Genomic DNA, 18,117 nt, shown 5'->3' on the forward strand with positions numbered 1-18,117 from the left:
GCCTTGTGTTGGAGCTGTTGGCGCCCCTGCCTCTTTCCTTGCAGCGGAGGGAAAACTGCCCGAGACCAAGGCTTGTGCTTTCGTCACCGGTGGGTCGTCTTGGGGTCTGGCACAGTGCACGCCCCCCCGTGGGGCGGGGTGGGAGATTGTGTTTCACGCATCCAAGGAAAGCAGAGGTTGTCGGTCTCACTGCAGCGTGCATAGACCCAGACTCACGCGGCGTGTGACGGCGGCCATGCTCACGTGTCTGCGTCTGTTCTCGCCCACCAGTGCTTAGAGAGAGCCATGAAGTTCGCCTTCGAGGAGTTCCACCTCTGGTACCAGTTTGCGCTGTCACTCATGGCGGCCGGAAAAGTGAGTCCCCCTTCTGCGTGCGGTTCTCCGCGTCCACGCGCAGTGCCTTCCAATCCCAGGGGCGGCGGCATCCCTCACAGAGGCCTAAGGGTGGTCATTTATAAATGAACAATCAAGTTTAATCATTTGGGGGCCAACACAGACACATCATTGAGAAGAAGAATTCTGAAATATTTGCCTTTTTCTCGCCATTGTAACTTCGTCACGTGACCATGTGGCTTGAACTAAGGCTGGTTTCTTCACACTGGCCCTCTCGCGCATTTGGGAGCATAAACTGACTCCTGGAGGGGAAGTTGTGTGGTTCTCTGTGGCCGTTTGTTATATCAGGATGTGTCTGATGTTCGTGGAAAACGTCAGCTTTGGAGTCCAACTGCCAGAGCTGAGGTCTGGGCTGTGTGACCCGGGGCAGGTCACCGTGTCTCTTTCCTTTTCGGTAAAATGTAGCAATAATAGGGCCGACTTCTAGAGTGGTTATTGGGTAAATGAGATAAGACCCACCAGGTGCTTAGTATAGTACCCCCACATGGTACATACTCTATAAAGAGAATTAATTGGGGCCATTTAATGAATCTGCCATTTAGCCAATTGTTAAGTCTGTGATATAAGGTTATTTGGGGGAGGTGGAGACAGAAATGTAGTATGCTATGCTATAAAACACTTATTTTTCATAATAACACCAGGAAGGAAGAAAATGAGGGTGACTCCAGGGAAGTTGAACCCCAGTTTACGCCCCTGTCACTCAGAAACCCATGTTCTGGTTGTTGTCGTCCCAGGCCCCTGCAGGGTTGGGCTCCCCGTTGGAACACCGCATTAAGAGGACAGCTAACCAAAACCCCCAGGGAAGCTTTTAGTGTTTGCTTCTGTCAGACATTTCGAGTTTCACAGAAACACTCTCTCTCCTTTGCCAAGTCTGCCCGTGCCGTGAAGGTGCTGAAGGAATGCATTCGGCTGAAGCCCGATGACGCCACCATCCCGCTGCTGGCCGCCAAGCTGTGCATGGGCTCCCTTCACTGGGTGAGTAGCTGGCCGCGCTCAGGGCAGGGCTGCCAGCCTGTTGCATTTCCAGGCAGAGAGGAAAGCGCAGGGACTCACCAGCTACACACACACAGGCTGCCCAGAGCCCCAGACCCCGGCTCCTCTGGCCTCTCCATCCGCCCCCCTCCCCCCCACCCCCACCGCTCCAGACTGTGGGGAATCAGCATGTTCCTGGGGCTCCAGTTTTTCTTTTTCATGGGACTGTGCTTGGAAAGTAGAAATGATAGAGTGGGAATTCATGCTCAGATACATCTGGCTGTGTGAAGCTAACGTAGGACTGAAGAGTGGGGGAGAGAGGGAGAGAGGGCTAGAAACATCTATGGGAGAGAAACATGGGTCGGCTGCCTCCCACACACCCCCTACTAGGGACAAGCCCACAACCCAGGCATGTGCCCTGACCGGAAATCAGTCGAACCGGTGATCTCCTGGTGCATGGCACGATGCTCAACAACTGAGCCACACCGGGCAGGCTGAACCCAACTTCCTCTTTCCTCTGCCTTCACACCCACTTCCCTCTTCAGATATTCTTGTTCCGATTTGGATTTGGGAATAGTATGATTTGTCACAGTTTTAGTACCTCCAAAATCTACCATTTCAATAGAAAGCTCAAACTAGCTGCTGAGATGGTGGTCCCCGCCATAGACAATGCAGTCTTACTGTCTTTTCTTTGACTGCATATCAAGATTAGTGATAAGAAGCCCTGGCCAGAGCCTCTGCCCTCCCACCAAAGGGCCTCAGGTTCAAGGGCACATACCTGGGTTGCAGGTTCGCTCCGCACTGGGGGCACGTGTGGGCGATAACCAGTCGATATATCTCTCATATCGATGTCTCTCTCTCTCTCTCTCTTTCTCTCTCTCCCTCCCCTTCTCACCCTTCCTCCATCCCTCTCTCCTACTCTCTGAAAAGCAGTGGGAAAAATACCTTAGGTGAGGATTAACAAAAAACAAACAAAATAACAGCTTAGTGATAAGAAGAACTCCCCCGGAGACTGGGGAGACTAGCTGAGGTTTTTGCCATTAGGGTCCTTGCTGCTGGTGCCTTCCCCCCATTTATTCTCACCCGACAGGACAGAAGTCAGCCTTGTGGAGAAAGCGTTCCACCTTTGTTAAATTTTATTTGGTAAAATGTGGGAGGGAAAGACATTTTGAAAGAGCAGGCTCTCGCCTGAAACAGAGAGCTGTGAAGGTCTGGGCAGGTTTCGACAAGTGGGGCCACAGTGCGGGGCCAGTGTGGGCAGCGGCAGAGTGGGCGCAGGAGGGGGCGCAGGAGGGGGCGCGGGAGTGCACCCAGCCCCTCCATTTGAAGACGCGGGGCCCCCCCCCCCCGCTGTGATCGCTGCCCTCCCTGCAGCATGACATTGCTCATGACTGTGACACACGTCTCCAACGCCTAAAGTAAGCCTACTCCCTTTTTTTTTAAGATAACAGTAACAAATCTTTCCTGTATATATTTTTTCCATTTTTATTATTAAAACTTCCAAATGCCACAGAGTGTAATGAGCTGCCACGTACTGTCACCCAGCCTCAATAGCATCAGCATTTGCCATCGTTCGAAGGAACAGATCTTATTATTTGCCTCGAATATCCTGTGCGGAAGGCCTCACTGTGGGTGCATTTTACAGGTGCACGTTCTCTCACCGCAGCTGCTCGTGCCAGGTCCGCGTGCTGTGCGGTGTAGAATAGATGCAGTTTTGGCATTTTTAACAGCTTATAAGAAAGAGAAACCAAGTTTCAATGGATTCATTATGTTATTTGAAAAATAATAATAATAAGGTAAGACCCAGACACAAAACATTTCTATCTGGGTAGGCAATGCTGGTTCACAGTTGTAATACAAACAATGCAGTAAGTAATATGTAATAATGCAAGAATAAACTCTGTTTCGCATACTCCCTGCTTTTGCCCAGCCCTGTATATAACATTCAACTTCTGAGCACCTTGCACAACCTACTGACAGAACCAATCAGTAAAAAGCAGAGGTGAAAAGGATAGGAGCCACCGAGTAGGAGAGTGACTTTGGAAAAGAAGGCAGAGAAGCAGGAGGGAAACCTTCGCGGGAAAAGGCCAGGCGGGGTCCTCAGGACTGTCCGAGGGCTCGGATAGAGATAGAATTGCCGCGGTGGACTCGGAGGATTTGGGAGTCATTTTCACGGTGACTCATCAGAAATCTGTTCTTGGCAGCCGATGCTTCCGGTAACTCGTGCTGGAAGTTCTGCAGGTTGTCGTTGTTTTCAATGTGTCTGGTTTTTCAGCTGGAAGAGGCTGAGAAGTTTGCCAAAATTGTCGTTGATGCGGAAGAGAAAACGTCCGAGTTCAAGGCCAAAGGCTACTTAGCGCTGGGGCTCACGTACAGCCTGCAGGCCACTGACGGTGAGAGACGCCCGCCCTCGGGCCCTGGGACACAGGCCGGCCGCCGGCTGCACCGCGGGGTTCCCACACCTCCCGCTGTCCCGGCGGGCGTCCAAGCTGGGCTGCTCTATGTGCTGTCCTGCGGGGCCCTGCTGCCGCGGTCCTCGTGGCTTGTGCTGCTTGGCTATGGGAGGGAAGGGGGCTGGGCTGGTGGTGCACAGGGGCCAGCTGGCAGGTGCAGGGGCCTTGAGAACCAATTCATCCCCCCAGCCTGGGCCTGCCTCTGCCCCAGCACTCGGCTGGGCGGTCCACCTGTGAAGGGATGTTGGGTCTTAGGCACAGGAATATAGGACAGTTCGGGGCCAGCCTCTTCCAGGAAGCTTCCCTTGATTGGTCAGGACCTGCCCTTTCTCCATGCAGTCATTCTTTTCCTTTTAAAAAATATATTTTCATTGATATTGGAGAGGAAGGGAGAGGGGGAAAGAGAGATAGAAACATCAATGATGAGAGAGAATCATTGATTGGCTGCCTCCTGCCCGCCCCACATTGAGGATCGAACCTGCAACCTGGGCATGTGCCCTGACCGGGAATCAAACCATGGCCCCTGGTTCCTGGTCGATGCTCAACCACTGAGCCACACTGGCCGGGCTCACCTCTGAACTGATTTTCCCGGTCCAGTGTTGGGCGGGTCAGGTCAGTCCCTGGTGTTCCTATCAAGGTGGTAACAGTCCTGGCCATTGCACAGCGTGAATTAAACTGGCCCTTCCTGGCCCAGGATCAGAGCTGCTCGGTGCCAGAGGCCCTCTGAGGCCGCCCAGCCCAACACCCATGGTGCTTGGTGGTCTGCTCTGCCTCCTGGGAGAGCCAGGCTTCACCCAGTTACATGCCTGCACTTGAGAAAACAGCTGGGCTCCTCTCTGTAGTTGCCCGTTGGTCTTTTAAAGATGGCCCCCTCTGCCTGGGGCACCAAGAATGACCCTCCACTCACGCCGTCCCCTCGGCATCATGCCAAGTTACACCCACGAGTGCCAGGGCCCCGGGTTGGCCTGGGCTCCGTGGCCCGTCTCCCAGTGCCTGGAGCAGCACCGAGCACACACCCACCCAGAATTCGCTGCTCATAACCCAAAGGAATGTGCAGTTTTTGTGATGAGCTTTGTATTTGTCCGACACATGCCACTGACTGATCGAACCCTTTCCAGCTTCGCTGCGAGGGATGCAGGAGGTCCTGCAGAGAAAGGCGCTTCTTGCATTTCAGAGGTGAGTGGGAGTTCATCTTTTCACTCGGCTGTGCATAATGACACCACAGTGTGATGAGTATAAAAGGGAGAGATATTTATAAAGATTATGTAAACAGTGTTTTCCCCCGGGAGTCTTTCCTTCCGAGCACCGAACACACATGTGGAAGCTCGCCGCATCATTTGTTGCCGTGTAGATCTGCGTTCTTCATCTGTCCGTCCTTCAGCCTTCGGGCACATTTTCTTCCTTCCTAATAAAGCCAGTTCAGCTCTGGGAAGACAGATGCTCTGTATGTGTAGGGAGATGATTCCTTTTATTAAAGACATTTGTCATCATCTAGAAACGGGATCATTCTTTCCTTGTTTTTTTTTTTTTTTTTTTTTTTTTTTTTTGCCCGTGAAGCTGCAGATTTTTATGTTAAGAAATGAAAAGGTCAGGTTTAAGGACAGTCTCTGAAATACTATGTGAAGACAGTCAAGTCGCCTCCACCCCTGTCTTGCTCCATAATACCTGTGCTGTCTCCATCATTGTACCTGCCGTGAAATTCGGAGAATGTTTTTTAGTTAGCACGTGCTTGCGTGTCAGTGTCCTCCCACACCCCTCATTTAACCCGTCCTCACCCACACCAGACTGCAGGTGAGGGACTGGCATGCAGGAGTGGGGAGTTACAGAGCCACATTGCCTTTGAGGTCAGGATAGAATCATCGTCTCCTGACTCTAACCCAACTTTTCTGGTACCGACTGCACTTCACTGCCCTGATTTTATTCTTATCGCAGCTGTAATAAATCACTAAAACGAATCATTGCTTGAAAGTAAAGCCGCCTGATGGCAAATCCACAATTGCTATTGATCCTCTCACTTTAAATATATCTGCGTTACATTGCTTTCTTGGAATTGGATTAGAAACTCAGTTGCTTGCACCAACATTTCATGAGGACCTCAGTCACTAATACCCTTTGCTAGATTTCTTTCCCAGAACCGGGGTTGCCTACGGATTTACTGCAGGGTTCACTCCCCTGTCTTCATGAAACCATTACTACTTGATTTCGGTTAGTCCGAAATCTTGCATCTCGCTTCTGCTTCCTGCCAGGCTTGCGGGTTGTGCCTTCACCTTGCCCCTCCCAGGCTGGGTAATGACACACAGTCCGGATTGACACCTGCACACAGATCTATGTCTGTGCTGAGCTTTTGTTGCCGTTCTTCAGCATGGGAGTGGGGGAAGCCTTTCCATTTCAAACAATATGGAGTTTTAACTTTTCCAGTCCCAGCTTGTGAAACACATGACTGCCTCAGAAAGTGGCCATTACATCTGCTTCCCTTTTCTCAAGTCAGCACATCTCATTGGCTCTCCAGCAGCAGCCGTGGTGGTGGTCTGCCTCGAGCCACCACAATTCGTAACTTCATGTTATGTCACAGCTGTTCCATGGACCCGAATTCCTTCTTGTGCCTTTTACTTAGGTTTCAACTCAGAGATTTTCTAAAATATTAGTTCCTGTGGAAATAAAGAGTAATAAAACCCTATTAACCTACGTGATTTATTGGCAAAGGCTAACCTAAATTAGTATTTGTGTGAAATAAAGAATATTTTTCAAGGAAATAAATTATTTTGTTTCAAGTACACATTAATGAGGGCTATTCTAGTACACTGTAGACCTGACAATCTGTAAGGAAAGATTTTAAGTAAATATGAATGATTTGTATTCTTCCTGAAATGTAAATGGATATTTAAAAACCACTTGGATGAGAAGTACTTTTTTTTGCTATATATTTAAATCCTCTGTCTACAATGCTGTTGATACTATTGTTTGGCAATTTTTGTTTAAAAAGAAAAGAATGTAACTCAAAAAGGGGTGGGGTTGCAGATACAACATGTAAATATTAGCTCTTAATTATGCCTGGCGTCAGAATTCAGAAAGATTTGCTGTCGGGTAGATTAAAAAAGGTGGTTTTTGAAGGCCTCCCTCTTGCATTTCTGCGTCTTAATATTGAGGCCCTCCACTGTTCGTACGTCCAGAAGCTCAGTCCCAGCAGTTGGGCCAATTCATTCGGCCCGTACAGAGGTACAGTGAACAAGACCATGTTGTCTGCAAAGCTGCGAGCCTGGTGCAGAGACGGCCCCACATGCAGAAATCGGCTGCTCCAGGTGGTGGTGGTCGTGTTTGTCACTCAGTGTGAAACACGATCTCGCGTCATGGTGCTCTCCCTCCTGGCTGCGATTAAGCTTGCTTGTGGTGTCATTGGTGTGTATGGAATGAGTGACCATCCCAGTTTTTCGGGAAGTGAGCAGCATCCCAGACCATGGGACTGAGTGCTGAAACCAGGGAAAACCAGGACAAGTTGGTCATCCTGTGTGTGTCACTAATGGGAGGCTCCTGAGTGATAGATTTAACCAGGTGTGTGCATGTTCCCCCTTAACTGACTAATAAATACACTGATCACAGGTCCATTGTAATCTGGACAGACGGAGACTTTGAGAAGAATTGACTGAACGAGGCAGCAGGGTGATATCGGGGAGAGAACAGGCCTCAGGATTTCACTTCTAGCTCTAGCTCTTTTGCTGGATACTCTTGGGCCAGGTGCTTAAAAGTAGATTCTTCATAAATTGTAGTTATTGTTATAAAGTATGTATCTTAATGACCAGGGTCAAAAATGTTCAGCCTTTTCTATATTCTTGGTTCTAGAACATGTTGGAACCAGAGTCTAGGAGAGCACTGGGTGGACCTCAAGGTGTTCTGGGTTCTAGACAGGTGATCTTGGGGGCCCATTCCATGCTCTCCAGCAGCAGCCTGGCATGCCTCTCTCGGGGCCCTGCTCCCACTGTACTGTAATGGTCACTTTGGGTCTCCCTGGCTCTGGGGGAGAAGGGATGTTCTCCCTTCTCCAGGCTGGCGCATGGTTCATCTACAGGCTCCCCAGAGGCTGGCACAGGCCTGGCACCACATTGGTACTAAATAATGTGGGTGGGTGAATGGATGGATAAGTGGATGAGTTGATAGATGGATGGATGGATGGATGGATGGATGGATGGATGGATGGATGGATGAGTAGATGGATGGATGAGTGGATGGATGGATGAGTGAATGGATAGGTGAACAGATGAGTGGATGGATGGATGGATGGATGGATGGATGGATGGATGGACTGATAAATAGATGAGTGGATGGATGGATGGATGGTTGGATGGATGGATGGATGGATGGATAGTTGGGTGGATGGATGATGGATGGATAGATGGATAGATGAGTGGGTGGATGGATGGATGGATGAATAGATGAGTGGGTGGGTGGGTGGGTGGGTGGATGGATGGATGGATGAATGGATGGATGAATAGATGAGTAGATGGATGGATGGATGGATGGACGGACAGGTGGCCTGGTGACCCATCAGTCTAACAATTCTTTTTTATGGACAATACATTAAATTAATGGGCATGGAGTTGCTTTGACAAGGGAAGCGCTTTGTGAGCATCCTGTGGTGACATTTTTAGATGTTTGGGTTTCTCCTAACGGCTCCACCAGGTGCTGCTGTATGGGAGTGGGGCTTGTGGGGCTGCTTTGTATTCATGTGCAGCGTTCAGCAGGGTTCTAATTGTCAGGAACACGAATGTCCATCCTCTTACCTGCATGGCCTGATGACGTTGGTCGAGCAGGTTGGCTATGGGTGTGTCCTGAGATCAACACCATGCACTTTTTCTTCTTTTGTTGAGCATTCTCCTTATTTTCTTTTTTCTTTCCTGGGCTAAAGTAGTCAGTTTAACTCATTAGCCAAATTATAAAAATAAGATTTTTAAAGTGTGTATGTTTAAGTTGTGCCTCGTGAGAAATTGGCAGTTGGATATCCATCAGTAGCCAGGTTTGCAGTTCTTCAGCTGCTGCCCAATCTTCCCAGAAACGCCGAGATCCCCAGCCCGCCTGGTTGTTTTTGTCACAGGGTGTGGCTCACAGTGCGTAATCACTGATGGGGCCAAGGTGGGGCTCATGTCAGAACTGTCCTCACCCATTACCCAGAGCCACCAGGCCATGGCCAGCTCCTCACCTGGGTGGTGTCGGGTGGAGGCAATCATGATCTGATGTAACTTCACCTTTGAAAACCCTAACCTGGGCTGAGAAAATGATAGCTCTGAGGGGTTCTTGCTGAGGGTTGTAGAAACCTGGCTTTTTATTCATTAGGAAAGAAGTGAAATAAAATAAAGAATGCTGAATAATTCATTGTGTCTTCATAACTCATTTTGTATTAGCTTCCCCTGAATAATTGAGAGAAACAGAAATCATGACATCCCGATCTCATTTCTCATGAACATCAAAGAAAAAGATTCTTTTTTCCCTTTTCTGTTTATAGGAATGATAGTGGCCTGTTTTGTGTTCAGTCCACCTCTGAAGCAGTAGTCATGTACAAATTAATGGGAAGACCAATACTTATCTATAAAAATAAAAGCATAATATGCTAATTAGATTGGACGAAGCCGGGGTTGTGAGGGAAGCCAGTGCCATCAGCCGGGGAAAGGAAGGCCTACTCTTGCACGAATTTCATGCATCTGGCCTCTAGTAAAATAATAAAAACTAGAGCATAGTGGTAGAAGCAAAGCTTTAAAAGGACAGCACAGGCAAATAGCCTGAGCCTGTTACCCTGTTGAGGAGAGTCCTAGACACAGTTCCTGGTAAAGTAACCAGGGAGTGGATTTAAGAGCAATAAAAGGACAGACTCCCCTTGCTCCCCCCAGTCCCCACAGGAGCTGCCGCATTTGCCCAAACAATGGCCCAAATTGTTGGACTCGGCGTATTTTCTGGATGGCAAACACCTGGAAGCCTTCTTAGTCTTTTTCCCGACAGCAGATGGACAGTTCCATGAAAAGGCCTTTTACTGCATGAAGCCATCCCTACTGTGTTTGCCTGGGGTATGGCTTTCTTTTTCCTCCTGAATTTGTTTTCTGCCCCTAGAAGATCCTCCTCTAATCACAGAGTGTTGACAGAACAGAATGAAAGGCTGTTTATTATCTGGGCCCCACCGTTTTTTAATTAGTCTGCTCCATCGTGCCTTGTAAAGAAAGTAAAGTTGGTTTTCTCTTCCCTCGAGGCTGTCCAGCAGAGAGTTAAGTCTCGTATACAGCCCCATGTTGAGTTGCTCGTGGTGAAAGATGATTGACTCCCACATAAGAGCAAGAAAGGCCACGTTGGCAAGCAGGAGTCCAGAACAGCTCTTCCCAGCTGGTGCCAAAGGCCAGTCAATAACCCTAAGCCCGGTGTTTAGCTTCACATGTCAGAGTTGCATGGGGCTTGGTAGCTTTGGAAGACTGAATGAGTCTCCTCCTCCTCTCCTAGAGTTAGTTCATCAAAAATGGAACCTCATTTTACCAGCAAAGCCACGTCTTGATTTTCGTATGGTTTCTCTGAAATCCAGAAATTTGGGTGAAGGTAGCATTAAGGCCAAGCCAAAACTCAACCAAAGTGCAACGGCCTTGCCCAGGACACCCATGGCCTCGCCGTGTCCCAGCGTGACGGTGAGCGTTCAGAGCTCAGGGCCTGCGGATTCTGCACCTCCAGGCTGCTCCCCACAGCCCAGGGTCACGGTGGCTGCTTCAGAGGTGGACCGAACACAAAACAGGCACTCATTCCCGTACACAGAAAAGGGGAAAGACAGCACATTTGTTAGTACACCTTTGCTTAAAGGAGACATTCAATAGTTAAATATGGGGTCTTGGTATAAAAATGCAAGTGATAAACATGCAAATGTGACTACTTGTTGGATAGGGAAAGTAGAATGGCCTCTCCCAGGTACTAACAGCCGTAAATACTTTTCCAGGGCCCACAGTCTGTCACCTACAGATCACCAAGCCGCTTTCTACCTCGCTCTGCAGCTCGCCATCTCCAGACAGGTCAGTTTCTCGAATGTTCCTAAGCTGGGTGCATGCTCTGTCTTGATGCACTTCCTCCAGCGCAAAGCTTGAGTTAGTTAGTAGCTGGTCCTCCACCCCAGGCCGACCTGGACCAGGGGCCTCCTCCACACAGCGAAGCCCCGCGTGCTCTGGTCAGTTTGAGCATCAGCTGTATAGACACAGGCCAGGCTCTGCTCTAGGAGTTTTAGCCCATAGACCTGGAGGGCCCAGCCCGGGGTCAATGGCAACATGGACGCAGCACGTGGCAGACACCTTAAACCCTGGGGTCATCGAAGAGCCCGTGTGACTTGCCAGCAGAGCCCATGCTGAGCTCTCAGCAGGGTGGAGATTGGGGTGGGGCCTGGTTGCCATAAGTATCAGGGATTGACAATGCCAGCAGGCCTAGACAGAAGCACCAACCGGTTCCTTTCACATACGTGGAGGTCTGAACATTACGTGCGGTGACTCCTGGAGTAGGAGCGTGAGCAGTGTCCTCGGTGGAGGGACAGCCTCGCTGGCCTTCATCCCCCCTGTTGCAGTCTCCAGAAGCCGCCTGTGCCTTCTCGTCCCTTCCTGTCCCCTCCCAGCTGTTCTGGAGGCTCTGGCCGCATGCCTGCCTGCCCACCAGGTGCAAGACACTGGTGGTAACCCCAGCACATTCCTGAGCGCTGACTGGAGGGTGAACAAAAGGTCAGCTCCCCAGACGTGCCATTCTCCTGGCAGGCCCGGCTGCAGGCATGCATCTGACTTCCCGGAGAGGCGGCTCCCTTTGGCGACCTGGGGACTAAGGAAACCAAGGTCCTCGCACCTGGCGTGGGGTGGCTCACAGCTGCGGGCTCATGATGGCCACCTGGCTCCTCTCCCCCACAGGACCTTCTCTCCCTCCCCCGTGAAGCCTCCTACCTGCTGCAGCCGGCACGGCCCCTTCCTCTGGCTCAGCTCTCCTGTTTGGTGTCTTTCCTGCCTGAGGGGAGGTTCTACGCAGGCAGGAGCCATGGCTGTCATCGTCACCCCTGTGCCCCGGCAGCTGGAATGCTGCCTGGCAGGTGGCAGGCACTCGGGAGCACTCGCTGAATGAAGGAGCCAGCCTTGCATTCCTTCAAGTCAGCTGTCCCTGCAGGCTGCCATTGTGAACCCTGTGTCAGTTCGTCCCTGGCTGCTTTGGTCAGACTGCACATTGACACCTGCCTTTCGACCCTCCCCACAGTGCAGGCTGGGCGCTGTTCACACCGCCAGTTCTCACCCGGGGGATGGACAAGGCCACAGAGCTTTTGTGAGCACACAGCATGACAACCCCAGGCCCCGGTGGCTGAACTTCCTGCTGTCTGCGGGCAGGGGCTTGTGGCCTGTTATCTTTAGAGCCAGTGCCCTTTGAGCAGGGGGAGAGGGTGGGAGAGGAATCAGAAGATGTAGCTGCCACTCTCGTCCCAGAAGTTCAACAGCTGGGTGACCTTGCTCAAGTCGTTTCAACCCTGGACTCAGCTTCCTCCCGTAAACGATGGGTTGGGCAGATGGTCTCCCTTCCAGCTGTGTTAGCCATGACTCTATGGCTCAAAGCAGGAAGCCTCCGTAGCCAACATTTATAATCAAATTCATCAAAATGAAGTTGCAGAGGGAAACTAACCGATTTGGAAAAAAACAAAGTTGTGGCTTCCTACGAAGGAGTGAGGTTTCTGAGAGATTGAGAAGAAGCAGGAGAGCTGAGAGGGGTCCAGCCAGGGGACTAACGTTGGGAGGGGAGACCGGAGGGGTCCCAGGCCGGCTGTGGAGAAAGCTTCAGGTTATAATTCTCCCCAGAGACGGCTAAACCTCCATGGAATCTAGGGTGTTCAGTACTTGTGTGCATTTTATCAACCATCGTGCTTGGACGATTTTGAAGAAAGTCTTGAACAGCTATTGCATTTTAAGGTCAAGGTTGTGTCCTGTCCCACTTGAGTTTGAATGTGGCATTGAACGTGGCACTGCCATTTGTTTCTTGGATCAGGGTATTTGGGTTGTGGTTTGTGGGGCTTTTGTGTGTGTGTGTGTGTGTGTGTGTGTGTGTGTGTGTATTTCCCTGATGGAGAACCAGGGCAAAGGAACTTGGCAGGAATCATGGGTGTCTGGTCATTTAGAAAGCTGTTCTAAAATTCGTGACTTATTAAGCACTTTTGTTTCAGTAATACTTTAAAAAGTGAGAACAGTTCCGTTAAGGCTGTTAAATTCCACTAAAAACCTCTGGCAATTGCTATGTGCCTCCATGTAGTAAAATTATCTTTAGCATAATTCAAAGTAGATCAGTTTTGCAGAAAAAGAGAAAGTGTTTACTTAGGGGTATTGGCAGTTACACAGAGAAACAGTATTACTTTGATGATTAGACTATTGCTTGAAGAGAGCGTCTTGTTTTCGTGTTTGTGGCTAATATCCTGGTGCTTTCATAAAGATGGCTTCGTGTGTGTGTGTGTGTGTGTGTGTGTGTGTGCGTGTGCATGCGCACATGTGTGTGCGTGTGTGTACACGTGTGTGCATGCATGTGTGTGCGTGCATGTGTGTTTAAAAATTCTTGTTGGTTTTGTTCTAAACCAGATACCGGAGGCTCTGGGGTATGTCCGCCAGGCTCTTCAGCTTCAAGGCGATGATGTCAACTCCCTGCACCTGCTCGCCCTCCTGCTGTCGGCCCAGAAGCACTCCCACGACGCGCTGAGCATTGTGGACATGGCCCTGAGCGAGTACCCGGAGAACTTCCTGTGAGTGACCCTGGGCTTGCGTTTTCCTTATGCGAAAGCTATTACATTTACTTCTTCTCAACGTCCTTCTCTGAAATCTGACTTCTTCGTGGACACCCTGAGCGTAAACAGTACAAAACCCCTTTTACTCTTTCTTCCCCATGATATTTAGAAACACATATACTGTTGACCCTTGATGCAAGGGCTAGGGGTGCTGACCCCCGCAAGGTGGAGGATCTGGGGAGAACTTCTAACGCCCCAGAAGCTTGACGACCTACTGCTGATGGAAGCCTTACCACTAAACATACACAGTGGGTTAGCACATTTTGTATGTTACATGTATTCTATATACTTCACTCTACAGTAAAGTAAGCTACAGAAAAGAGAATGTTATTTTAAAAATCTTAAGAAAGAGAAAATACATTTACAGTATTTATTGAAAAAAATCCACATGTAAGTGGACCCACGCAGTTCAAACAAGGGTCAGCCATAGTCTGTTAGGTCGTCCTTGTTAAGTTAAAATACGTGATCTGTTTTTTCCATCGTGTACCCTTGGGCACAGGAGAGGATGTTAGATGGGCTGTGGACGAATGTTTTTACTTTAATAGTTATGCATTCCTAAATGTACATTAGAAAAATATAACTGCATATCAAAGTGTGATTGCATGGAAATGGTCTCTTGGAGGGAGACTAAGAAATTTTTTCAGTGAGTTGCTTTAAAGTCACTTTCAATAAAAATGTTAAGTAAATACTGGTAGGCACACCTGGATACAGCAAACATTGTATTAGACGAACTCCAGTGACTGGAATGCGGGAACTATAGCTCAGGGCTTGTTTGTCCTGCGTTAATTCCAGGGTCTCCCTTCCAAGGTGTCAGATGATGGTTATATTTCAGCAACTTCAAACGAGATAGCTGACCTCTTTCTGCCTTGGCTTTATTCTCTAGGAAACAGAATTCCTCAAATCAGTCAATATTTGTACCTCACCTAAGAACTGTCGTTGTAGACTGCTAGATGCTTGAATGGTCTACTTATCATCATGTTTCCGTAGAATCCCCGAACCCAGGCTTGTTGCCGAGGCTTTGCTGAGCAGGACTTTGTCTTTGGGCTCCTGGGCTCCTATTTTTTCCTTAGGGAGTAGCTTAGTAACAGGTACACAGTGGCCAGAGACAGTCAACAGCCCTGCGCCTGGCAGGTTCTAACTATCTAAGGGGCAGGGGCAGGGGCAGGGGCAGTAATGGGGCGGGAAGCTGGTGGCCGGGCTGGCTCTCCCACCTTCAGAAATCAGTGCAGACCCACATTTTAAGTGCATCGCCTTTGGCTTGATTTCTCTGCCTCATCACCTCACTGTGTTTTTAATCAGAGAGTTTCAGCAGCTCCCCTTGGAAAACCGGTGCACACATTTCCATTACAAACATTTCTTTGTCTCCAAGTGAAAAGAGCACTCTCTTCTCCCCATCCAGAAAATTCTCATTATAACCAGGAAACCTCTGACTAGAGATTTCCTTTGTAGGTTCAGCTATTTATGCAGAGCGAACTGAAGAGCTTTGCCGCAGTGTTTACTGCTTGCAGATCTCAGGCTTGCTCTTTTGCATACCGAGTATATCTCGGATTTTAGCCGAAGCTGGTTAGCCCCTGGAACCGTAAAGTGGTGAAAGCACTTGAAAAAGTCTCCCGTCCTTTACCCGTCGGTAAAGTACAGCCCAATGCAATTAAATTCCGCTTCTCTCATCCATATTTATAAAGCCACCTTCCCGCCGCGCCCCCCCAGCGCCTTCATTAGAGCAGAGACGCCTGGGGGACCTTCCCGGGAGGGCTTATTAGACCCATAGCCACCCACACAGCAAGCAGTAAACAGTGGTGGCTAATACGGCAATGTCTCCAGTGACAGCAGCCGACAGCCTTTCAGGCAGTGTAAGGAAGAACAGCAGTAGAGACATTTGAGGAATGCAAGCCTGTTATTTTAATGTTAGGCCGTGAGCTCAAAAAAAGCAAGGCATATGTCAGCAGGTCCGAGAGCGGCCGCGACTTGTTTGCTTTTCAAATATTTGTATTTCTTCCTCTGTGATGAGAGACTTCTCCCCGAGAAGACTTTATTAAAAGTTGGGCCAGATGTAGTCAGTCGATCCCATGGTCTGTTCCCAGCCTGGGTAAACCATTTCAGCAGCAGCTTACACAAGATCCTGCGGGCACCTGTCATGCGGTGTTACCCGCGTGTTTGTCAGCCTTGTCTCCAGCGGGCTTGTGGGTCTCGGAGCGGGGCTGCCCTGTGTGGTGGGTCCCCCCAGCCATGCCCCCCACAGGCTGAGGCGTAATGGATGTGTGCTCAGCACCTGCCGGATGGAGGTGAACCCCTTTCCCACTGTTCAGCTGTTGAACGGAAAGCAACTTAGCCGGCCTCTTAGCCTGAGGATGACAGAACATTTTGGTGCCTGTTAAGCTTACCCCAGGTACTTAAACACCAACCTCTATCATGTCCAGTGGCAGTGAGGATGAACACCAGAGAGGCCAGAACTCTCAGGGCATCGAGCTGCCTTCGCAGGTGCACTTAAGGCATTGCAAGCAGTGCCTTCCTCCATTGTAATCATTACATGGTAGTCACTCAATAATTCGTAGAATTCCTCTTTCTATTACTGATAACAGTGTTTTCAAATATGATATTTTAGAATCTTTTAAAATTGATATTAAATATTAAGTAGAAGCAAAAAAGACTACTTAGTAAATATATTTGAAGCAATAATACAACTGATATATGTGTGTATATCCCCTCTTCGTTTAAGAAAAAAAACATTAATATTGATTTTAATTTCCTGTATACCCCTCTGTCCTAGCCTTACCTCTTACCTCACAGGTTAACCACCGTTCTGAATTCTGCGCTGAGCACTATCTTGTGGTTCTATGCCATATATGCTTTACTCCTAAATAACGGAAATTTCTAATTTTGCATGTTTTAAAAAGAATTGTAATGGAATCATACTGAATATATCCTTAAAGTACTTGCTTTTATTGCTTAACATTATGTCCCTGCGGTTCATCCATATAGCACACAGCAGCAATTTATTCATTTTTACTATGAACAGCACCTATTGTAGAAGCTCACCGAGATTTGTCTTTCCAGCCTCCTGTAAGTGGTGTGTGGGTGGTTTTCAGCTATTATGAACAATGCTGCTGTAAACATTCCCGCACAGGCTCCCTATGCACATGTGCGAGCATTTCTTTAGCTATACACCCACCTTGGAGTGAAATTGTTGGGCCATAGACTATGTGTATCTTCACCACATCATTCCAAACTGTTTTCCAAAGCAGTTGTGTCGTTGTGCACTCCCACCAGCAGTGCCTGGGGACCCATGTGGCTCCTTACGCCCAGACTGGGTATTGTCAGACTTATTTTTGGTGGTTGTCGGTTAATGGTATCACAGTGTGAGTTTAAGTTGCCTGTCCTTCATAATTAATGAGATTGAACACCTTTCTGTTTGTTTGTTTATTGGTCATTTCGCTTCTCTCTTTTGTGAAGCACAAGAAGTCTTTTTCTGATTGGGTTCTCTTTTTTCATACTAATTTGTAAGATTTCTTTATATGTTATGATTACAAGTGCTTTCATTGATTATATGTGTTGCAAAAATCTTCCAAGCTGTACCTTGTCTTTGCTTTCTCTCACTGATGTCTTTTGATGAACAGAAGTTACCGATTTTAAATAGTTGAATCTACCAATCATATCCAAGGATAGTAATCCTGTGACTAGTTAAAACCTTGGCCTCCTCCAGGACCACAAAGGTAGTCTCCCAAGTTATCTTCTGGGAGCTCTCTCATTCTCTTTCACACTTAAAGCTGAGAGTTCATCTGGAATTGGTTGTTTTATGTATGTACTAGAGGCCCGGTGCACAAAATTCGTGCACTCGAGGGCAGGGGGTCCCTCAGCCCAGATTGCAGGGACCCCACTGGTGCACAATTGGGTCAGGGAGGGACAACAGGAGGGTTCCAGGGCGTGTCCGGCCCATCTCACTCAGTCTCAATTGGCCAGACCCCAGCAGTAAGCTAACCTATTGGTCAGAGCATCTGCCCCCTGGTGGTCAGTGCACATCATAGTGAGCAGTAGAGCAGCCTTAGCCTATCATTAGCATATTACACTTGGATTGGTTGAATGGCCGACCAGATGACCAGACATTTAGCATATTAGGCTTTTATTATATAGGACTAGAGGCCCAGTGCACAAAAATTTGTGCACTCGGGGGGAGGGGGAGTCCTTCAGTCCGGCCTGTGCCCTCTCGGGAGATAATGACCTGCTGGCTTAGGCCTGCTCCCGGGTGGCAGAGGGCAGGCCCAATCCCTAGGTGCAGCCCCTGGTCGGGCTCAGAGCAGGGCCGATTGGGGAGTTGGGGCGCCGCCCCCTGTCACCCACAGAGCAGGGCGGATCGGGAGGTTGCGATGCCACACTCAGTCACGCTCAGGGTAGGGCCGATTGGGGGCTTGGGGCACCGCCCCCTGTCACACTCAAGGCAGGGTCGATGGGGAGGTTGCGGCGCCACCCCGTCACGCACGCACAGAGCAGGGCCAATCAGGGGTTTGG

The 18,117-nt window shown here is 49.1% G+C and overlaps 1 protein-coding gene across 5 annotated transcripts in view; it reads left to right on the forward strand.

Annotated features, from left to right (window-relative positions):
- The window catches only part of TTC7B (tetratricopeptide repeat domain 7B), a gene marked incomplete at its 5' end in the record, with an annotated part of 195,317 nt that overhangs the window by 112,673 nt on the left and 64,527 nt on the right, over positions 1 to 18,117 (forward strand). For all 5 annotated transcript variants that reach the window (XM_081111613.1, XM_081111614.1, XM_081111610.1 and 2 more), the window contains 6 exons: positions 271 to 354; positions 1,264 to 1,368; positions 3,641 to 3,758; positions 4,937 to 4,994; positions 10,774 to 10,846; positions 13,412 to 13,572. In XM_081111613.1, coding sequence (XP_080967739.1) covers positions 271 to 354; positions 1,264 to 1,368; positions 3,641 to 3,758; positions 4,937 to 4,994; positions 10,774 to 10,846; positions 13,412 to 13,572 — 599 coding nt within the window. The remainder of the gene's footprint in view (positions 1 to 270; positions 355 to 1,263; positions 1,369 to 3,640; positions 3,759 to 4,936; positions 4,995 to 10,773; positions 10,847 to 13,411; positions 13,573 to 18,117) is intronic.

This window comes from Myotis nattereri, assembly GCF_964212035.1.
Source record: "Myotis nattereri genome assembly, chromosome: 1".
NCBI classification, from domain to species: domain Eukaryota; kingdom Metazoa; phylum Chordata; class Mammalia; order Chiroptera; family Vespertilionidae; genus Myotis; species Myotis nattereri.